The 21,771-nt window shown below is 35.8% G+C and overlaps 1 protein-coding gene across 2 annotated transcripts in view; it reads left to right on the top strand.

Moving 5' to 3' along the window:
- The window catches only part of EIF5B (eukaryotic translation initiation factor 5B), a 90,262-nt gene that overhangs the window by 34,784 nt on the left and 33,707 nt on the right, over nucleotides 1–21,771 (top strand). The window contains exons 7-10 of one of the 2 annotated variants that reach the window (XM_055327941.1): nucleotides 8,584–8,682; nucleotides 9,148–9,237; nucleotides 11,589–11,663; nucleotides 17,528–17,811. In XM_055327941.1, coding sequence (XP_055183916.1) covers nucleotides 8,584–8,682; nucleotides 9,148–9,237; nucleotides 11,589–11,663; nucleotides 17,528–17,811 — 548 coding nt within the window. Of the gene's footprint in view, nucleotides 1–8,583; nucleotides 8,683–9,147; nucleotides 9,238–11,588; nucleotides 11,664–17,524; nucleotides 17,812–21,771 lie in introns of both variants that reach the window. The other variant, XM_055327940.1, reaches the window with a different exon arrangement.

Raw genomic sequence — 21,771 nt, 5'->3', positions numbered from 1 at the left:
TACTTAGATTTCAGATAGTTTTATTCTTAATTGGGGATATAATATTAAGATGAAATTAGAGAACAATTATGATTATAACTAGCATCCAGTTATCAGATTTGACTGGTGACTATCTGGAAAGCTAAAAGCAGTCATGAAGAAATTGGCATGAGAGTAATTTGCCAGTCTTAGTAATGTTTTATGTAGTAGTTTGACTTGTACTTATGAAATTAGATGAAAATTATTTAAGTAAAAACTACCCCCCCAGTGAAGTGTTTGAACTCAGGACTCCAAGATCAGTAGATGGATGTTCCACCAACTGAGCCAGTCAGGTGCTGCCCTCCCCTATAATTTAAAATGATGATCATTAGGACAGGCTTGGAAGAGATAGTCTCTCTAGTGGCATCTCTGCTCTTAATCTCTTCTTGTTTTTCATAGTGTTGCTCAGTGTTTACTCTCTGATTCCCTATTGTCCATTGATAAGAAGTCCAAACTTCTTAGCTTTATATTAAAGACCCTCTACAGTCTGCTCATTGAATCATCTCATAAAATGAAGTTAGATTGTTCTGTTTCATTATATGTTTCAAAGCTACCTTGTTGGATAAAGATCAGGTGCCACATTCATTACCTAGGATAATATAAAACTTGTTTATTGAGCCCAGAATGTGTTCTTTGAGAGTGTAGGTTTCTGCAGATGTTTTCAGGTAATTACTGTGAATTGTATAGCAGATTACCTTTTCAGTCAGTTCTGTAACCTTTATTTAGCCTATAGCTACTCAGCGTATAGAAAGTACTTTACAAATAATTTGAAATCAACTCATTTCAGGCAAAGAGTTTCTATGAATTTTTTTTTCTATGAGAATTTGATTGTAATGTCTCAGTTGGCGAAGTGAATGGTGAATCAGAACACACAAGTCTTGGTATTGACTGTAAATACAAGAGTTTATTAAACATCCCTAACTAGAGCAATTTAAGTCTGCAGTGTTGTTGGGACCACCCTTCTCAGGTCATCTAGCCTATAGTTTCCCTCCAAGGTCCATACTTTGACTTAGTAGATAGAGGCTACTGGGCAGGGAAAACTCTGGTCAACTTGATTATCTCCACATTGTCAGCTGGCTTTATGTTTTTACTTTAGTTTGTCTTACCAGACTGATAGCTTTAGTTTTATAATTCTAACCAATCTCACTTCTCTCATATATATATACGTACATACATACGTTCATACTTTATTTTTATTATTTATTTCATTTTATTTTTTAAAAATATTTTATTTATTCATGAGAGACACAGAGAGAGAGAGAGGCAGGGACACAGGCAGAGGGAGAAGCAGGCTTCATGCAGGGAGCCCAACGTGGGACTCGATCCTGGATCTCCAGGATCAGGCCCTTGGTTGGAGGCGGCACTAAACCGCTGAGCCAGCCGGGCTGCCCACATTCATACTTTAAAGTTAAGAACATTTTAGGTAATTTCTCTCTAGTAACAATGTCATTCAAACCCCATAGTAAATAGTTTTTACTGTTGTCTTATAAAATTTCTGCCCTGTGAGAAACTGTCAGTAATTCAGCAGATGGTGGGGAACCTCTCTTAAGAGTTTGTTATAGGAATGGAGAGGAAGGATTGTAATAGGGAACCAATCTATTTCTGGGATTCACTACTAACTGTTGATAGATAAAGATGTATTCTCTTCAGACTCAGTAAGTTTATTTGCAAATCAGATTTGACATTGATTTTTACTACCATGTCTTAATTTGATAAAATTTGTTTGCTTTATTTAAGAGAAAATGTGAAATGTTCATAAACCGGATAGTAAGAACCATGGATTCAGACAAAAACAAATTAGTGATCTGATACTAACCTTTTCATTTTGGATAAGTCAGTTTGTAATTGAATCTTACTTTATTTGCTTTTAACCAGCTATGAAGCTGGCCTTAGTTGAAAAAAAGTAGACATTAACTTTGTTTTGTAGTGGTAATGGAAACTTATTACACTTAATATAAGTTTTCTATTTGTGCTGTAACAAATTACCACAAATTTAGTGGCTTAAAGAAAATTATTACTTTAGAATTCTCTGGATCAGAAGTCTGACATAGGTGTCATTGGGTTAAGTAAGGTTTTGGTAGGCCTGCATTCCTTTCTGGAGTTTATAGGATAGAATTCATTCCCTTGTCTTCTAGAAGCATTCACATTACTTGGCTCATGACCCCTTCTTTCATCTTTAGAGCTGTCAGTGTTGCCTAGGCTGTTTTTCCATAGGTACATCTTCCTCTGACCTCAGCCTGTACTTTAGTGAAAAGTTCTTCACTTTTAGGACTGTGATTAGGCTGGGTTCACCTGGGTAATCCAGAATAATCTCTCTCATCTCAGGATCCTTAGGCTTATTCACATCTGCAGTGTCTTTTTTGGCATGTTAGGTAACATATTCACATGTTTTGTAGATTAGGACATGGATGGCAGGGGGCTGGGGGAGGCATTATTTACTACATAATTTCATTTTAGAGTTCACTACAAAGATAACATTTTGTGAATGTCATGTTTTCATTTATCTTTCAAAGACTAAAACCTCTTGTTTAAATACAGATCAGGGCAGCCCCGGTGGCTCAGCCATTTAGCGCTGCCTTCGGCCCAGGGCGTGATCCTGGAGACCCGGGATCGAGTCCCACATCAGGCTCCCTGCATGGAGCCTGCTTCTCCCTCTGCCTGTGTCTCTGCCTCTCTCTCTCTCTCTCTCTCTGTCTCTCATAAATAAAAATCTTTAAAAAAAAAATATCAGTGACCATATTACTCTGAAATGTGCAGATTACCTGATGCTGTTTATTTGCTATGTCATGCCACTTTCATGTTTAAATTTGAGAGTTCAATTTAAACATGGCTGATAAATTATAATTATGATCAAAAGATATATAAATAGTGGCAAATTTTTCATTACTATTAAAGTATTAGGAAGAATAGGTGTTAAATTAAGATCTACTTTTAAATTTCTGCTGTTCCTGTCAGATTGCTAGAGGCATTTATTATAAAGTGAAAAGGATAGGTTAAAGGTAGAATTTACCTTTTTTCAACTGTGGCTTCTTTTTGGCTTTTCTACTTTTTTTGTTTTCTGTTTCGGTTCATAGCCCAATATGTATGGAATAAATAGAGATAGTGGAAGTTTTGTGGACCTTTTGGGGGATGTGGGAAAAAGAATTCCAAAATTTCTGCCCTTTCAAATGTAAATATAAAGTTCTTATTCTGTTTATTTTGAATTGAATACATTGTTCATTGATGTTTTAATAACAGAATGGCGCACTCATATGGTTACTTCTTTTTGACCAGAAGAATCAGGGAAGGGGGGCTGTGATGTCTGAGGAGTTTGAAGGGACTACCTATTATTTTTTCCCTTTTTTCTCTTGGGGCCAAATTGCAGCTCCACTTAAGTGGCATATGATGTCATATAAAGGATAAAATTCCTGAAGGAATTCCTCTTTTTGGCCCCCAGAGAAGGGGGCTCCTGGGAGTTGGAGAGCATAGAGGAAACTGGAGAGGTGAGAAGTGGTTGAAGAATCTTATATTCTTACTGATAAATAAATATAAATCCCAGGGTTTTATAATATAGCTCTGTGTGTTTAGAACAGACCCAAAAAAGGATAGTACTTTAAGGACTGAACCATGATATAAACCACTGCCCAAGACCCAGATATACTTCTGAATGGCTCCTGTACCACGTAAAATACTCATTCTAAGCATACTGTGGAAAGTAATAATATGTTGTAATTTCTGCAGCAGCCATTAAATAAAATTAAACCCCAAAATCAGTAGATGAGAGGAATTTTTTTTTTTAAGATTTTATTTACTTTTTTATTCATGAGAAACACAGTGAGAGAGTCAGAGACATAGGCAGAGGGAGAAGCAGACTCCTCGCAGGGAGCCTGATGTGGGATTTGATCCCAGGACCATGCCCTGAGCTGAAGGCAGACACTCAACGGCTGAGCCACCCAGGCATCCCTTAAAGAGGAACTCTAAAAAATAATATAATCCAGAAGAAAGCGGGAGAAGGTGAAAAGGGAAGTGGAAAATAGGGAACAAACCAATCAAATAATAAAATGATAGGGCTAAAACTAACCATAATAATTAAAATATAGTAATCTAAATATGTCAGTTAAAACAGATTGTCAGAAAATAAGAGCAAGCTTGCTATGTGTTATCTACAATGAATCCACTTTAAGTATACTGATTTTTTTTAATATTTTATTTATTTGAGAGAACATGTGTGTGTGTGTGTGAGAGAGAGAGAGAGAGAGAGAGAGAGAACATGAGTTGAGGGGAGAAGCAGGCTCCCTGCTGAACAGGGAGTCCGTGTGTGTGTGTGAGAGAGAGAGAGAGAGAGAGAGAGAGAGAGAACATGAGTTGAGGGGAGAAGCAGGCTCCCTGCTGAACAGGGAGTCCAATGTGGGGCTCAGTCCCAAGACTGGGATCATGTCTGGGCCGAAGGCAGATACTTAGGCAACTGAGCTCCCCAATTGCCCTTTAAGTATACTTTTTTTTTTAAAAGATTTTATTTATTTATTCATGACAGACAGAGAGAGAGGCAGAGACACACACAGAGGGAGAAGCAGGCTCCATGTAGGGAGCCTGATGTGGGACTTGATCCCAGGTCTCCAGGATCACAGCCCAGGCCGAAGGCGGCACTAAACTGCTGAGCCACTGGGGCTGCCCAACTATACTGATTTAGACAGAATGGTAAAAACAGATGTCAAATGAAAACTGGAGTTGTTACATTAGTCTGAAGTACTTCAGAACAAGTAAAATTACCAAAAATAGCTGTATTGCATAATAAAAAGTGAATTCATCAAAAAATAAAACAGTCCTGAGGCACCTGGGTGGCTTAGTCAGTTAAGCTTCTGAGTCTTGATTTTGGCTCAGGTCATGATCTCAGAATTGTAGGATCCGTGCTGAGCTTGGAGCCTGCTTAAGATTCTCTATGCCTGGGGATCCCTGGGTGGCTCAGCGGTTTCGCGCCTGCCTTTGGCCCAGGGTGCAGTCCTGAAGTCCCGGGATCGAGTACAGCGTCGGGCTTCTGGCATGGAGCCTGCTTCTCCCTCTGCCTGTCTATCATAAAATAAAAATAAATCTTAAAAAAAAAAAAAAGATTCTCTGTCTTTTCCTTTTCCGCTCCACCACTGCTCCTATTCTTCCTTTCTCTTGAAAGAAAGGAAGGGGGAGGAAGGGGGAGAGAGAGAAAGAAAACCTAAGCACAAGTTCACAAACATTCACCAAGATAGGCCATTTTGGGGGCCATAAAATAAACATTAAAATATTTAAAAGAATTGAAATCACACAGTACTTTTTTTTGGGGGGGGGGGACCAAAACAGAATTAAACTAGAAGTGAATAATAGAAATATATTTAAAAAATCAATAACCATTTGGAAATTAAATGACACTTCTTACTAAGCTATGAGTCCAGGAGGAAGGCTTAGTGAAAATTAGAAAGTATCTTGAATTTGGCGGGAAAAATACTACAGCATATCAAAGTTTGTGGGCTGTAGCTAAAGCAGTGCTTAGAGTGGAATTCATAGTAATTCTTGCTTTAGAAATAGTAATGCTTGCTTTAGAAAAAGTCAAATCGATAGTCTAAGCTTCCATCTTAAACTAAAAAAATAGAAGAGCATAGTAAGTGGAAAGAAAAAAAATGCAGAAAGCAACAGAATGTAAAACAAGACTAAGAGAATCATTGAAGCCAGAAGTTAGTACTTTGAAAATATCAATAAAATTGATAAACTTCTAGAATGCCTGGGAAAAAAAAGACACAAATTACTGATACCAGGAGAGAAGCATGGGGAGGGATATCGTTACAGATCTAAGGTATTAAAATGATAAGGCAATACTATGAACAACTCTATGCTAAGAGATTCAAAAGCTTAGGTAACGGGCAGCCCCAGTGGCTCAGCGGTTTAGCACCGCCTTCAGCGTGGGGTATGATCCTGGAGACCCAGGATCGAGTCCCACGTCAGGCTCCCTGCAAGGAGCCTGCCTCTCCCTCTGCCTGTGTCTCTGCCTCTCTGTGTCTCTCATGAATAAATAAACAAACAAAAATCTTAAAAAAAAAAAAAAAAAAGCTTACGTAAAAATAGGGGTATTCTTTAAAAGATAAAAAGTATCAAAACTCATATAATTTATCATGATGAGCTGGGTTTTACCCTGGGAATGAAGTCTGGTTCAGTTTTGAAAATCAGTAAATGTATTTAAAGAAGAAAAACTACATGATCATCTTATGAATGGAGAAAAATCATCTGACAATTCAATATCTATGTATTCTAGGAATTCACAAACTGGAAATAGAAAAGTTTCTTATTTTGCTAAAAGAGATCTACAAAAAAATATACAACCGTTGCACTTAATGATGAATTGTAGCTGCTAAACTCTAATACTGTAATTAAGGCAAGGATGTCAACTCTTAACCACAATCATGGGCAGCCCTGGTGGCTCAGCGGTTTAGCACCGTCCTTCAGCCCAGGGTGCGATCCTGGAGACCCGGGATCGAGTCCCACATCAGGCTCCCTGCATGGAGCCTGCTTCTCCCTCTGCCTGTGTTTCTGCCTCTCTCTCTCTCTCTCTCTCTCTCTCTCTCTCTCTCTCTGACTATCATAAATAAATAAATAAATAAAAGAAAAAAAAAAGAAAAAGTGAAGGAGTTAGAATGGCCAGAATATTTTTGAAAATAATATACATGGAGGGCTCAAAATACCTGATTTCAAGACTTACTATAAAGCTGGGGTAATCAGTGCAATGTGATAATGCCAAAAGCAGCAATAAAGCAGATCAGTAGAGTCATCAGAATATGGTCAGTTTGGGTATTTTGTTTTTAATTTTTCTGTCATAGGTAAAAGGCAATTTAGTAAGTAAAGTATGGTATTTGCAACAACTGATGCTGGAACCTTTGGGTATCTAGATGCAAAAACAAAAACTCAAACGCAAAAGCCTAGTCCTAAATATTACACATTGTATAAAAATTAACTCAAAGACTGTAAACCTAAATATGAAATATACAAGTATAAAACTAGAGGGGAAAACTTAGTAGAAAATCTTTGTGATCTTGTCTTGTGTCAGTGCTTAATTTAACTTCAAAGCATAATTCATAAAAGTAACAAATTTGGGAAAATCCAGTCAAAAATTTGCTCTGCAAAAGTCACCACTGAGAGAATTCAAAGACAATACCTGAAAATCGCTTATCTGACAAGGATTAATATGCAAAATATGTGAAGATAACTGAATCTTCAACAATAAGAAAAGTTAACAACTCCATTTAAAAATGGGCAAAAGATTTGAACAGACGCTTCAAGAAAATATAAGCAATGAAAACAATGTTTAACATTAGTCATTAGGGAAATTCAAATTAAGACCACAATGAGGGCAGCCCTGGTGGCTCAGTGGTTTAGCACCACTTTCGCTCCAGGGTGTGATCCTGGAGACACAGGATCGAGTCCCACGTCGGGCTCCCTGCATGGAGCCTGTTTCTCCCTCTGCCTGTGTCTCTGCCTCTCTCCCTCTCTCTCTCGCTCGCTCTCTCTGTCTCTCATGAATAAATAAATAAAATCTTAAAAAAAAAAAAGACCACAATGAGGTAGCACTACATATTTATTGAAATACATGAATTTAAATATGCTCTTTTTCTGGCAAGCGTGCAAAACAGTTGGAACTCACCTGTCTTACTGGTTGGAATGCAAAGCTGTAAAGTCAATTTGGAAAACAGTTGGCAGTTTCTTTTTTTTTTTTTTAAGATTTTTTATTTTATTTTTTTTTTAATTTATTCATGAGAGACAGAGAGAGGCAGAGACACACGCAGAGGGAGAAGCAGGCTCCATGCAGAGAGCCTGATGTGGGCCTTGATCCCGGGTCTCCAGGATCATGCCCTGGGCTGAAGGTGGCGCTAAACTGCTGAGCCACTGGGGCTGCCCCAGTTGACTGTTTCTTAAAAAACTAAATACATATTTATCTAATGTCCCATCATTCTCCAAAATATTTACTCCAGAGAAATGTTTACATAGAAACCTGCATATAAATGTTCATAGCAGCTTTATTCATAATTGTCAAAAACTGGAAATGATTCCGATGTCCTTCAGTTGTCTACAGAATAATGGAACTATAGTATATCCATACAATGGAATGCAATAAAAAGAAATGAAGTGGTAGTAAATACAATAATTAGTACATACAACCATGAGGATTACTCTAAAATCCATCATGGTGACAACAGCCCAGACTGTAAGGTTTTGTTTCTGTGACATTTGTAAAAAGCAAATCTTTGGAGCTAGAGAACAGGTAAGTGTTTGCCAGGGCCTAAGGATGTGAGTAGGGTTTGACTACATAGAACAGCACAGGGAACGGTTTTGCATCTTTGTTGTGTATAATAACTCGATACATTTGTCGAAAGTCCTAGAATTGGACATCAAGAAAGTAGAATTTAAGTTTGTGTAAATTTAAAAACTTTATATAGAAAAGAGATTTTTCTATCAATGTGCATTTATATTTCAGGGTATGTATCTCTGAGGTAAATGTTACCTTTTTAAGTATTTCTTAGATGATACACAAATAGCAAAAATCTAGAGTTTTTTGTTCTTATCCCTTAGGTGTTGAAGTGCCATCAAAAGACTCTTTGCCAAAGAAAAGGCCAATTTATGAAGATAAAAAGAAGAAAAAAACATTACAGCAGCTAGAAAATAAAGAAGGTTTGTATACAAAATGACCTGTGATTTAAAAACAGTTTTGTTTGCCTTTTTTCTACAACCTTCAAAACAATCTTTTAAAAAGAAAAATCACAAGTCAGAATTACATGTTAAAACTTATTTCTTGTACCTTATTTTCTTTTGTTAATCATTCTCAACTGATTTAAATGACAGGTTAAAGGAAAAGTGCTTTTGTTTGTAAAACCTAGATCCTACCCAGAAACAACTGTTCTTCCCTATCATTATTTTTCTTGTTTCCATTGAGCCTTTTGTAATTTTACATTGTTCCTTGAGCAGAAAGAAAAATTGCTATTTCCTGTGAAATATATGACTGGTATTTAAACAGTTTTTAAACTTGCTAAAGAACTTAGGTTTGTATTACTGGATTTTACTCATGACTTAACAAAGTATCCTAACAGAAATTATGCACTGAGAAAGTATTAACTTGGTTTCTGCCATTTTTTTCAGTATCTGAACCAATAGAATTAAGTGCTGCTGTAGAAGTTGTGGAACAAGGAGTTCCAGAAAAGGAAGAGACACCACCTCCTGTTGAACCAGGCCAGTAGCACTAATTGTTTCCTATTAAATAGCACTGATATGTCAGAAATTGTCTTAGTCCTCATTAATTTAAGGAAAGCAAATATCTAGCAGGATGGTATTCTTCATACTCTAAACCATTTCTTTCCATTTCCATTTTGAAAAAGTGTAGGGGCACCTGGGAGGCTCAGTTGGTTGAGTATTTGACTCTGGTCATGGCTCAGGGTATGATCTCATGATTGTGAGTTTGAGCGCCCGTGAGTTTCAGACTCCATGCTGGGCTCCACTTAAAAAGAAAAAGTGTAGGAGTGAGACTTGAGTTCGTTTTTAGTAGTGTCAGTAAAATGTAGAGAAGGATAGAAGTTTTTGAATTTTTTTCTGATGCTTTTATTTATGGGCCAGAAGTCTTAGGTGGTGCCAAGAAGACCTAAAGTTCTTCTTCTTCTTCTTTTTTTTTTTTTTTTTTTTTTTTTTTAAGATTTTATTTATTTGAGAGAGATCGAGCGCATGTGCTCAAGAGCAGGGCAGAGGGAGAGGGACAAGCCTGAGCAGGCCCAGTATGGGTCTTGATCCCAGGACTCCAGTATGGGTCTTGATCCCAGGACTCCAGTATGGGTCTTGATCCTATGACCTGAGCCAAAGGCAGACACTTGAGCCATCCAGACGCCCCCTGATGTTCTTTATTTAATCCTTTGGAAACTGGAAACGTTTTAATGAGAACTTTTTAAGAGTGCTGTAAAATTTGGCATTTTTAAACCTCCTTAGAGGTCAGCTTCTATTTACTAAATCAGCAAGAGGAGTCAGTTTATTCAGTCTGTGTGTATGTGTTTTGAAGTTGGAGAAAGTCTTTGGCTTTTTTTTTTTTTTTTTTTTTTAAAGATAAACATTGTTTTAACTCATTGGACTAGATATTGACAGGCGAGCCAGTGGCTAGCTACATTTTGGTAACAAAATCAAGAGAATATCCACTGTTTAAAGTTCGGAGTGAGAATAAATAGCAAGAGAATATCAAGACTGACCCACACTGGTGAAAGGTATCATTGATAGTTCCTTTCTTTCTTTCTCCCCTTCTATTCTTAGTATAAAGAGGATGGTTCACCTGGTACAACTCAGCTTAACATGATGACACTAGAGAAATTCAGGTTGATAGCTTGATGGCAGTCCATGATTTTAGAGGACATTTGTAGCAGTAAAAAGAATTGCTAATGTGGAAAGATATTTTGGGTACATGTACCTGCCTCATTTCCTCAAGATGACTTATCCAAATTTGTTGGCAAATAATAATTAGTACAGGGAAGTAAATACCACTTGTGGCACCTTCATCTTTAATTTGAGAATAGTTTTGCTTTATTGGATGTCAGTAAAATAAGTCATTAATGTTGAGTATTAAGTTTTAAATATTCAAAATTATACCTTTCTGGATATTTTTGGATTGTCAGCAAATACTCTTGTTCTTATTTTCAACTGGAGTAGAGGTGTAGCTTTGTACCTACAACTATGTGATTTAAGTAGTACTTGTATGCATCTGTAGAAGTTAAAGCAGTAAAATAAGTAGTGAATTCTTAGGTGTGAGGTATGAGTTTGAAAGATCAAAATGAAGATATGGTAAATAGTCCTCTCTTTCAGGCATCCAGTGGCTGCCTGAAACTGCATATAGTCCTAACTCTTTATACTGCTTTTTCCTATATATACATAATTATGATAGTTTAACTTACAAATTCACAGTAGGAGATGAACAGCAATAAATAATAATATGAACATTTAGAACAATATACTGTAAGAAGTTATGTGAATATAGTCTCTGTTAAAATACCTTATTTTACTATACTCTTCTTGTTATGATGTGAGATGATACATATCCCTATGACAAGATGAAGTAAGATGAATGATGTAGGCAATGTGATGTAATGTTAGACTACCATTGACCTGATGATATGTTGGAAGGAAAGGCTTCCAGACCATAGTTCATTTTGGGTAACAAACTGCAGAAAGCAAGACCATAGATGAGGTTAGGAGGACTATTGTGAAATTTCATTTCTCCTCAAGAACTGAGTGTAATCGTCTATCCTTTTCAAAATCTAACAGAACATTTCAGTGTCTGAGTTTCTAATACTTAAATTATGTCAAATATGAAATCTGGGTTGAGTTTTAATTTGGTATATTCCAAATTCTAAAAAACTATATAGCATTTGGTAATACTACATTATAACATGCTAGCTATATTGAGAAAATAGTTCCAAAGATGACAAAATAGTATATATTTTTGCATAATTAAAACATTTTTAATGTCAGCATAATTTTCTACTTTTATCTAAAAGTAAACCCAATTTCTGGATGATTTCTGTGTCTTTAACACAAACCTTTATTTACAGAAGAGGAAGAAGAAACTGAAGATACTGGATTGGATGATTGGGAAGCTATGGCCAGTGATGAAGAGAGAGAAAAAGGTGAATAGCTCATAAGTACACGTTGATATATCTAATAGTTAATTAGAGGTGTTTTTTTTTTAATTATTAAGATTTGATTTACTTGAGAGAGAGTGTGTGAGAAAGAGAGCATGAGACAGAGGTGGGAGGGCAGAGGGAAAGGGAGAAGCCAACTCCTAACTGAGCATATGCTTAACCGACTGAGCCACCCAGGTGCCTCTAGACATTTGTATAATTAAAGGAAGTGTCTTCTGATTATGAAAGCTCTGTGAACGTTTCTGGGAATAAAAATTAGTCTTGGATCTCTCCACTGCCATGCTTCCCAAATCCTCATGTGGATCCTCATTTTATGAATAAATGGTTTTTTAGGGACTCCTAGGATTTAAAATACATTTTTTGAAGCAGATGGCTTCAGCTGCAGTCATGATCCCAGGGGTCTGGGATCAAGCCCTGCGTCTGGCTTCCTGCTTAGTTCCTTCCTGCTTTTCTTTTCCCTCTGCCCTTTCCTTCAGCTTGTGCTCTCTGTTGTTATCTCTCTCAAATTAATAAAAAAAATCTTTTTAAAAAAATCCTTTTTTTTTTTTCAGAATGATGTTGTAGATGGGATTGGATTTTTAAAGCTAGCCTGTAAGAAGCACTTTAACTTAAAATATAATACAAAGGCAATACAAGTAAATAGTGCCTAATCTATATGAATAAGTAATTTTTGTCTTTTCTTTATGTCCTATATTAAATCTACTTTCTTTAGTTTTAACTTGCTTGGGGTTTTCCCTAGCCTCTTGAGGTAGATACTTTTTTTTTTTTTAAGGTTTTTTTCCTAATATATATTTTTTCTTCTAAGTTTTAATTGTTAGCATGCAATGTTATGTTAGTTTCTGGTGTATGATATAGTGATTCAACAATTCCATGTGCTCATCAGAACAAGTATACTCTTTAATTCCCATCACCCATTTAACCACCCCCCCCATTACCCCAGGCCCTACCTTGCCCCAGACTTCTATCCTGTGGTAACCATCAGTTTGTTCTCTGTAGTTAAGAGTCCATTTCTTAATATGTCTCTTTCTGGTTTTTTTTTTTTTTTTTTTTCCCTTTGCTCATTTGTTTTGTTTCTTAAATCCCATGAGTGGAAATCATGTATTTGTCTTTCTCTGACAGATGTATTTCGTTTAGCATTATACTCTCTAGCTTCATGCCTGTTATTGCAAGTGACTGGATTTTATTCTTTTTTATGGCTGCATAGTATTCCATTGCATACATACACCACATCTTGTCTATCCATTCATCTGTCACTGGACATTTGAGTTGCTTCCATATCTTGGTTATTATAAGTAATGCTACTATAAACATAGGGGTGCATGTATTAGTGTTTTTGTATTTTTTGAATAGATACCTGGTAATGTGTTTTGAATTAGTGTTTTTGTATTTTTTGAATAAATACCTAGTAATGTGACTACTAGGTCATAAGGTAGTTCTATTTTTAATTTTTTTTAAAAGATTTTCTTTATTTATGAGAGAGAGAGAGAAGAAAAGACATAGGCAGAGAGAGAAGCAGGCTCCATGGAGGGAGCCCGATGCAGGACCCAATCCCAGGACTCTGGGATCACTTCCTGGGCTGAAGGCAGGTGCTCAACTGCTGGGCCACACAGGTGTCCTCTATTTTTAATTTTTTGAAGAACCTCCATACTCTTTCCACAGTGGCTTGCACCAGGTTGCATTCCCACCACTAGCACAAGAGGGTTCCTTTTCTTCCATATCCTGGTCCCTAAAACATTTTTTAAAAACTAAATTTTTCTTTTTAGTATTGCTTTAGCAAAATTTCACAAATTCTGATGTTACTTTTTAATTTCCATTTTTTTTTTAAAGAATTCCAATGAAGAGTTCATTTTTATTTATTTATTTATTTATTTATTTATTTATTTATTTTAAAATTTTTTTTTTTTTTTAGTTTATTTATGATAGTCACAGAGAGAGAGGCAGAGGGAGAAGCAGGCTCCATGCACCGGGAGCCCGACGTGGGACTCGATCCCTGGTCTCCAGGATCGCGCCCTGGGCCAAAGGCAGGCGCCAAACCACTGCGCCACCCAGGGATCCCTAATTTCCATTTTAATATATATTACTTGATTAATGAAAGTGTAGTTCTTAATTTATAAAAATGGGATTTTCTAATTATTTTCTTGTTACTTCAATGAGATCAGAGAACCTACATGGTTCTATATTTTGAAATACGTTGAGACTTAATTTACAACCCAACACATGGTTAGTTATTGTGTTTAATATGTGCTTGGAAGGAATTTATATTCTGTAGTAGTAGTGTGCCTTGCTCTCTTTAGAGGTAACCCTTGAACAACATGGATTTCAAATGCAGGAGTCAAGCGTAGTGCTTGGGTAGCGTAGTGCTTGAATGTCTGCCTTTGGCTCAGGTTGTGATCCCTGGGTCCTGGGATTGAGTCCCACATCGGACTTCCCCAGAGAGCCTGTTTCTCCCTCTGCCTGTGTCTCTTCCTCTCTCTGTGTGTGTCTCATGGATAAACAAATAAAATCTTAAAAAAAAAAAAAAAAATAAACTGCAGGAGTCTATTTACATGTAGATTTTTTAAAAAATACAGTGCTATAAATTTTTAAGATTTTCTTTACAAAAAAATTTTTTTTCTTTACAACATTTTTATTTGCCTGGTTTCATTTATTGTAAGAATACAGTATGTAATACACATACAAAATATATATCAGTCAACTGTTTATGTTATTAAAAAGTATTATGGTCAGTAAAATAGGCTGTTAGTATTCGAGGAGTCAAAAATTATACATGGATTTCTGACTGCACAGGGGGGCATCAACATGCCTAATCCCCATATTGTTAAAGGGTAAACTGTATTTCATCCATGTTGCTCATCATTTTGTTCAACTCTTTTTTATTCTGAGATTTTTTTTTTATTCTGGGCTACCTTTTCTTTCTGTTACTGAGAGTAGTGGGTTAAAATATACGATAAAGTAGATTGTCCATTTCTCCCTGAGTTCTGTTAGTTTTGTTTGATACATTTTAGTCCTATATTATTGGGCGAATACATTCTCATATTTTTTTGATGAAGTGACTCATTGATTTGTTACTCTGTTGTTTTATTTATATTTTATTTTTAGCAGTGCTTTTTGCCTTAAAGCTTACTTCATCGATACTGATCTAGCGATACAGCTTTGTTTTACATGATCTTTTTTTTTTCTGTATTTATTACTTTCTCTGTCTCCTTAAATCACACATAGTTGAGAGTTTTAAATCTAGTTTATCAATCATATTTTACCTAGGCTACTTAGCCCATTACATTTAACTCTTGATGTGATTAATGAAAAATATTTATCTTTATTTTTTATTTTGTCCTTTATAACCATCTTTGAGGCTGTTGTTTTATAAATTCCATATTTTCCTCCTTTCATGAGCTTGGAAGTGGTATACTTTTCTGCTTACTTTTAGTTGTTACTCTAGAGACTTTTAACGTGGATCTTTATCACTTTTTTTTTAATTTTTTTATTTATTTATGATAGTCACACAGAGAGAGAGAGAGAGGCAGAGACATAGGCAGAGGGAGAAGCAGGCTCCATGCACCAGGAGCCAGATGTGGGATTCGATCCTGGGTCTCCAGGATCACGCCCTGGGCCAAAGGCAGGCGCTAAACCGCTGTGCCACCCAGGGATCCCTTTAACTATCACTGTTTAACGTTACCCTCTTTCTATACAATTCAAAGACCACAGAATACATGAATAAATTTATGCACTTCTCAGTTTATATATCATCATTCCCATATTTTAATTCTTTATTAAATCCAATCATAGGTTAAGTTTACTCATATTGTCTGTTCTTTGTTGTAATTCATTTCTTTTTGCATCTCTCATCTTCCATTTGAAATCATTTGTCCTTGTCTGAAGAATACCTTTTAGAGTTTCCTTTAGTATGAATCTGTTAGTGAGGCATTCCATTTTTGCTTTTCTAAAAAATACCTTTATCTCATCTTTATTCTTGAAGGGTGTATTTACTGAGTGAGGAATTTTTTGTTGAAATTCTGTTTAACATTTTGAAGGTACTATTCCTTTGTGTTAGCTTTCATTGTTTCTGTTGAGAAGTCAACCTAACGTTAGGTATCAACCTAAAGTTTTCATGTGTCTTTGGTTTTCAGCAGTTTTAGTATGAGGTGGCCTGGGTCAATTCTCTTTTACTAATTCTGCCTGTAGAGATTTATCAGTGTATGGTTTTATAATGTTATGAGCCATTATTTCTCCTCAGGAATTCTAGTTATTCCTATTATGTACCTTCTTGTATCAATGTATCATTTCTGTTTTATCCACTTAATTGAGTGTCCATGGTTCATTCTAGAGTGTTTCTTATCTGTCTTCTGGTTCACTAATTTTCTCTTTCACTGTTTACACTCCTGTTAAATCCATCTTTTGGGTTCTTACTTTTGTCCCCAGTACCTTCTAGTTTTAGATAATCCATTTAACTATTTTTTATAGTTTTTTTTCTTTCTATATTTTTTAATCTTTTGCTTCCTAGATGATAGAGTCATGAAAAAAATATTTTTTAAAGATTTTATTTATTTATTCATGACAGAGAGAGAGAGGGGCAGAGTCCCAGGGAGAGGGAGAGAAGCAGGGTCCATGCAGGGAGCCCGATGTGGGACTTGATCCCGGGTGTCCAGGATCACACCACGGGCTGAAGGCGCCAAACTGCTGGGCCACCGGGGCTACCTCATTTTTAAAATTTTTGAATAGGTTTATTCATTTATTTTAGAGAGCGAAAGCAGGGCAAGGGCAGAGAGAGCCTCTCAAGCAGCCCCACCATGAGGCTCAATCTCATGACCTGAGCCAAAACCAAGAGTTGGACGCTCAACCAACTGAGCCACCCAGGTGCCCCTCAATTTTGGTTTTATAACTTTGGCATATAGAAGTCCTCTGGGTTTGTGTATGCTAGCTTCTATTGTGTGAAATGTTTTTTTCACATGGCTTGTTATTTTCATATATTGTGTTGGACATTATACTTGTAAAGCTGTGGGAATAATTTGACATCAAGGACAGTATTTTTTTCCAGAGAAAATTTATGTGTACATTCACCAGGAGTCTAAATGAATTAGCAATATGGAATCATTTTATTCCAGATTTAGAATTGATAAGAATAGAATCTGAAGGTGATTGGTCAATAACAGGGAAGTCCTTTTTATTTCCTATTCATTCTGTTAGTGTTCAGTTCTCCGAGATTTCATTCCATAAAAAGAGTATTTACCCAATGTCTGTCCACCTTGTGTACCGCCCCTCATTAATAGGCTAAGCACTGTTTAGCTTTTAAGCTGCCTCCTCCAGAATCAACAAATGACCATTGCTTCTTTGCCTTTTGGCTAAGATCAAGGACAGAATCGGTAGATGACCCCAACAGAAAGAATAAGCGTTGTGTTCCCTTCCCTTCGTTTTTTTTTTTTTTAAGATATTATTTATTCATGAGAGACACAGAGAGGCAGAGATGTAGATAGATGGAGAAGCAGGCTTCCCTGTGGGGAACCTGATGCAGAACTCGATTCCAGGACCCTGGGATCATGCCCTGAGCCAAAGGTAGATGCTCAACCCCTGAGCCACCCAGGCACCCCTGCTCCCTTGATTCTTATTCTGCTTATAGTCTGGCTCAGTAACATTAAGTTTTTACTGTTAAATGGCAGTCTTCATTGTAGCAAATGTGTGATCAGTACTTTGAATTTATGATGCATAAAAACAAGTTAGCATTCATGATGTTTTATAATGTTACTGCCAGATTTAGTGCACCCTTACTAGTAGTATTTTCCCTTTAAGGTTTATAATGTTGATCTCCATTTTTAACTTTCATTTATTTTAAAATCTTTGTTTCCTGAAAGAAGAAAATACTGTGCATATAGAAGTAAAAGAAAACCCTGAGGAGGAAGAGGAAGAGGAGGAAGAAGAGAGTGAAGAAGAAGAGAGTGAAGAGGAAGAGGAAGAGGAAGGAGAAAGTGAAGGCAGTGAAGGTGATGAAGAAGATGAAAAGGTGTCCGATGAGAAGGATGCAGGGAAAATGTTAGATAAAAAACCAAGTAAAGAAATGAGTTCAGAATCTGAATACGACTCTGATGATGATCGAACTAAAGAAGAACGGGCTTATGACAAAGCCAAACGGAGGATTGAGGTATTTATTTTCCCCTTTCTCTTTTTTCCTTTCCTCGCTGTTCCTCATCTGGGATCATCAGAATTGTTCTCTGAACTAAAGAGAGCGTGGTACTAGCGTAAGAACAGAAAATACACATGAGTGAAACAGAACTGATAGTCCAGAAATAGATTCTCCTATTTCTGACCTGTTGATTTGTCAAAGATGCCAGATCAATTCAGTGGGAAGAGGATAGCTTTTTCAACCAATGGTGCTAGTTAAATTAATAAAAAATGAGTTTGTCTCTGACTCCAAATCATATATAAAAGTTATTAAAACAGGGAGAGCTAAAGATTTAACAAACTAAAGGTATATAATTAGAAAAAACAAGACAAAATATTCATGACTGTGGGTTAGACAGTGGGTCTCTGACAGTGATCTAACCCAAGAACCTTACTCCCTCACCTAATCCAGAATGGTATACTGTTTCATCGTGCTTTTTTTTTTTCTTGTTTTCTCCAAATTTTGATGTGCTCTTTAAATGATGGCTTAAAGGTGTACAGGGATACTCTGATCATATACCCTCTAGTCATAAACACTAGTTAGACTAGTATTTGCCTTGCCTATTTTAGGTTAGTCACTGTGGGGGCATCTGCTCATGTTAATTGTTGAAATTTGGTGAGTTAATGAGGCATCTATTTATTAAAGTGCACATTACCTAGCAGGCTTACTCTATTTTTCCACTTATACAATAGACTTGAGAGTTTTTGTTAATTATGTCAGCTTAGCATAAGCTTAGCATAAACAATATACTAAAAACTAGTTTGAGGATGCTAAAGAATTTTAAAGCTAAAAACAATTTTAACTTTTAAAAATTTTCATTTATAATTTTAATTTTCCAGTTTTTTAATTAGATTTTTAAAAAATAACTTGTATATCAGTATTTGCCTCATCCTTCTATAAAGTCTATTAAAGGGATACATTTTTTGAATTTTCTGAATTTCTGTTATTGTAAGTTGGGATTTCTCACCCCTGTCACTATTGACATCATTAGGCCATATAATTCTGTTGTGGGGGACAGACTTCTTAATTTAGAATGTTAAGCAGCATCCCTGCCCTCCATCCACTAGATACCAGTGGCGTTCCCCTCCCTTCGCACTTATAATTGCTGCTTCTCATAGCACCTACTCAAGCCAATTCCTTTGCTCTGTACCCATGTGTGAGAGACAGTTTGTAATGTGTTTGATGATTTAAAGACCATGGATATAAGCAGAGAAAAAAGGTTTCTCCATTATCTCACTTCCAGACTTGTTCATAGTTCTGTACTTGAGGTTCAAGTTTTTAAAAATGTTTAATTAAAGCTAAAATAATAAATTTTATAGATATATCTTTGTTTCACATATCAATATGCTATGGACCTCTTCACCCAACAATTTTTTAAGCACTCTTGTTGAGATATGATTTATATACCAAAGAATTGATCCATTCTAAGTGTACAGTTTAATGATATTTTGTAAATTTGTAGAATTGTGCATCTGTTATCATAAGTCAACTTCAGAATATTTTCATCACCCTAAAAAGATTTCATGTGCCAATTTGTAATCATTCCTTATTCCTCACTCCCACCCTTGGAGTCCCACCATCCAGTTTTGCTTTACATGGTTTCAGTTACCTGTGGTCAGCTGCACTCTGGAAGCAGATGATACTCCTTCTCATGTATTGTCAGAAAGTCAGTAGTAGCCTAACACTATGTCATTCACCTCACTTCATCTCATTATGTACGCATTTTATAATCTTATATCAGAAGGGTGAGTACAGTTACTTTGAGAGAGATCACATTCACATAACTTTTTTCCAGTATATTGTTCTGTTTTATTACTAGTTACTGGTAATCTCTTAGTGTGCCTAATTTATAAATTTAATTTATTTTTTGGGGGGGAGGGGAGCACAGAGGGGGAGATGGGGAGAGAGAATGTTAAGCAGGTTCCATGCCCACCACAGAGCCTGATGCACGGCTCCATCTCACAACCCTGAGATCATGACCAGATCTGAAATTAAGAGTCAGATGCTTAACCAACTGAGCCACCAGGCATCCCTAAATTTAACTTCATCATAGATATATAAATGAGAAAACATAGTATGTATGGGGTTTGGTACTATCCACAGTTTCAGGCATCCATTGGGGGTCTTGGAATGTATCACCCCCTGGATAAGGAGGGACTACTATAAATTCAATCATATAATATGTGATCTTTTGTTGTCTAGCTTATTTCACTTACCCTGTTTGTTTATGTGGCAGCTGTATCAGTTTTGTTAATTTTTATTGCCAAATAGTGCTCTATAAGTATACCATATTCTCTATTCACTAATTACAGAACATTTGAGTTTCCAGTTTTTTAGCTATTATAAATGGTATACATTTGCATGAAAGCCTTTATATAGAAATGTGTCTTTTCTTTTTTCCTTTCTTTCTTTGATATATTCCTAATAATAAAATTGCTAGATCATAAATTTGCATTTAACTTTTTCAGAAACTATTTTCTAGAGTGGCTGCACAATTACAGATTCCTACCAGTTGAAGGTTCTAGTAGTTTCTCTCCATCCTCATTAATACTTTTTAATATCTGTCTTTTCAATTATAGCCATTCTAGTGGATATGAAATAGTATATCTTATTGTGATTTTAATTTGTATTTCTATGATGTTTAACATTTCTCAATGTGCTTATTGACCATTACTGTATCTTCATTGGTGAAACATTATTCAAATTTTTGTTCATTTTTAAAAGTTTTGTAATTTGTCTTTTTATTATTGAGTTTTAAGTTTCTTTTGAGGTGAATAAGTTTTTAATTTTGTTAACATCTAGTTTATCAAAATTTCCTTCTAGTGTTGTTTTAGATAAATTATTGTCTGACTCAAGGTCATGAATATTTTGTCCTATTTTTTTCCTAAATTTATGCCTTTAGTTTCTTCTGTCTTTAGCTCTATCTCTGATCTGTTTTAAGATCAGTTTTATGTATGATGGGTCAGAGACTAAACTCATTTTTTTATTAATTTAACTAGCACTATTGGTTGAAAAAGCTATCCTTTTCCTATTGAATTGTTTTGGCATCTTTGACAAGTCAATGGGTCAGAAATATGAGGATTTATTTCTGGACTTTCAGTTCTGTTTCACTCGTGTATTATCTGTTCTTATGCCAGTACCACACTGTCTTGATTACTGTAGTTTTATAGTAAGTTTTGAGGTAGGGAAATGTAACTCTTCCAATATTATTATTCCTTTTTAAGATTGTTTTGGCTATTGTAACTTGCTTTTCAATACAAATTTTATGGTCACCTTGTCAATTCCTGCAGAAGGCTTGCTCAGATTTAGATGGAGATTGTGTTGAAATTATATATCGATTTTAGGGAGAATTATCATCTATTTTAACAATATTGAATCTTCCAGTCTATGTAAATAGGCTGATTCTCTATTCATTTGGATCTTTTACAGTTTCTTCCAGTAGTGTCTTATACTTTGCACAGTTTAAGATTTGCGATTCTTTTATTAAATTTATTACTAGGTATTTTATTGTTTTCAATGCTATTGCAAATGGGTTCACAATTTAAAAAATATATTTAAATTCAAAAAAAATTTAAATTCAGTTTGCCAGCATATAGTATAACACCCAGTGCATGGCTCATCTTTTGCCTTCCTTAGTGCCTGTCACCAATTACCCCATCCCCCCACCCACCTCCCCTTCCACAACTCTTTGTTTCCCAGAGTTAGGAGTCTCTCATGGTTTGCCTTTCTCTCTAATTTTTTCCCCACTCAGTTTCTCTCCTTTCCTTATGGTCCCTTTCACTATGTCTTATGTTCCACGTATGAGTAAAACCATATGATAATTGTCTTTCTCTGATTGACTTATTTCACTCAGCATAATATCCTCCAGTTCCATCCACGTCGAAATAAATGGTATATATTCATCCTTTGTGATGGCTGAGAAATAGTCCATTGTGTGTG

This window comes from Nyctereutes procyonoides, unplaced genomic scaffold, assembly GCF_905146905.1.
Source record: "Nyctereutes procyonoides isolate TBG_1078 unplaced genomic scaffold, NYPRO_anot_genome, whole genome shotgun sequence".
In the NCBI taxonomy this organism is placed as follows: Eukaryota; Metazoa; Chordata; class Mammalia; order Carnivora; family Canidae; genus Nyctereutes; species Nyctereutes procyonoides.
The sequence above is the reverse complement of the archived record's forward strand: the minus strand, read 5'-3'. Positions and strand labels throughout refer to the sequence as shown.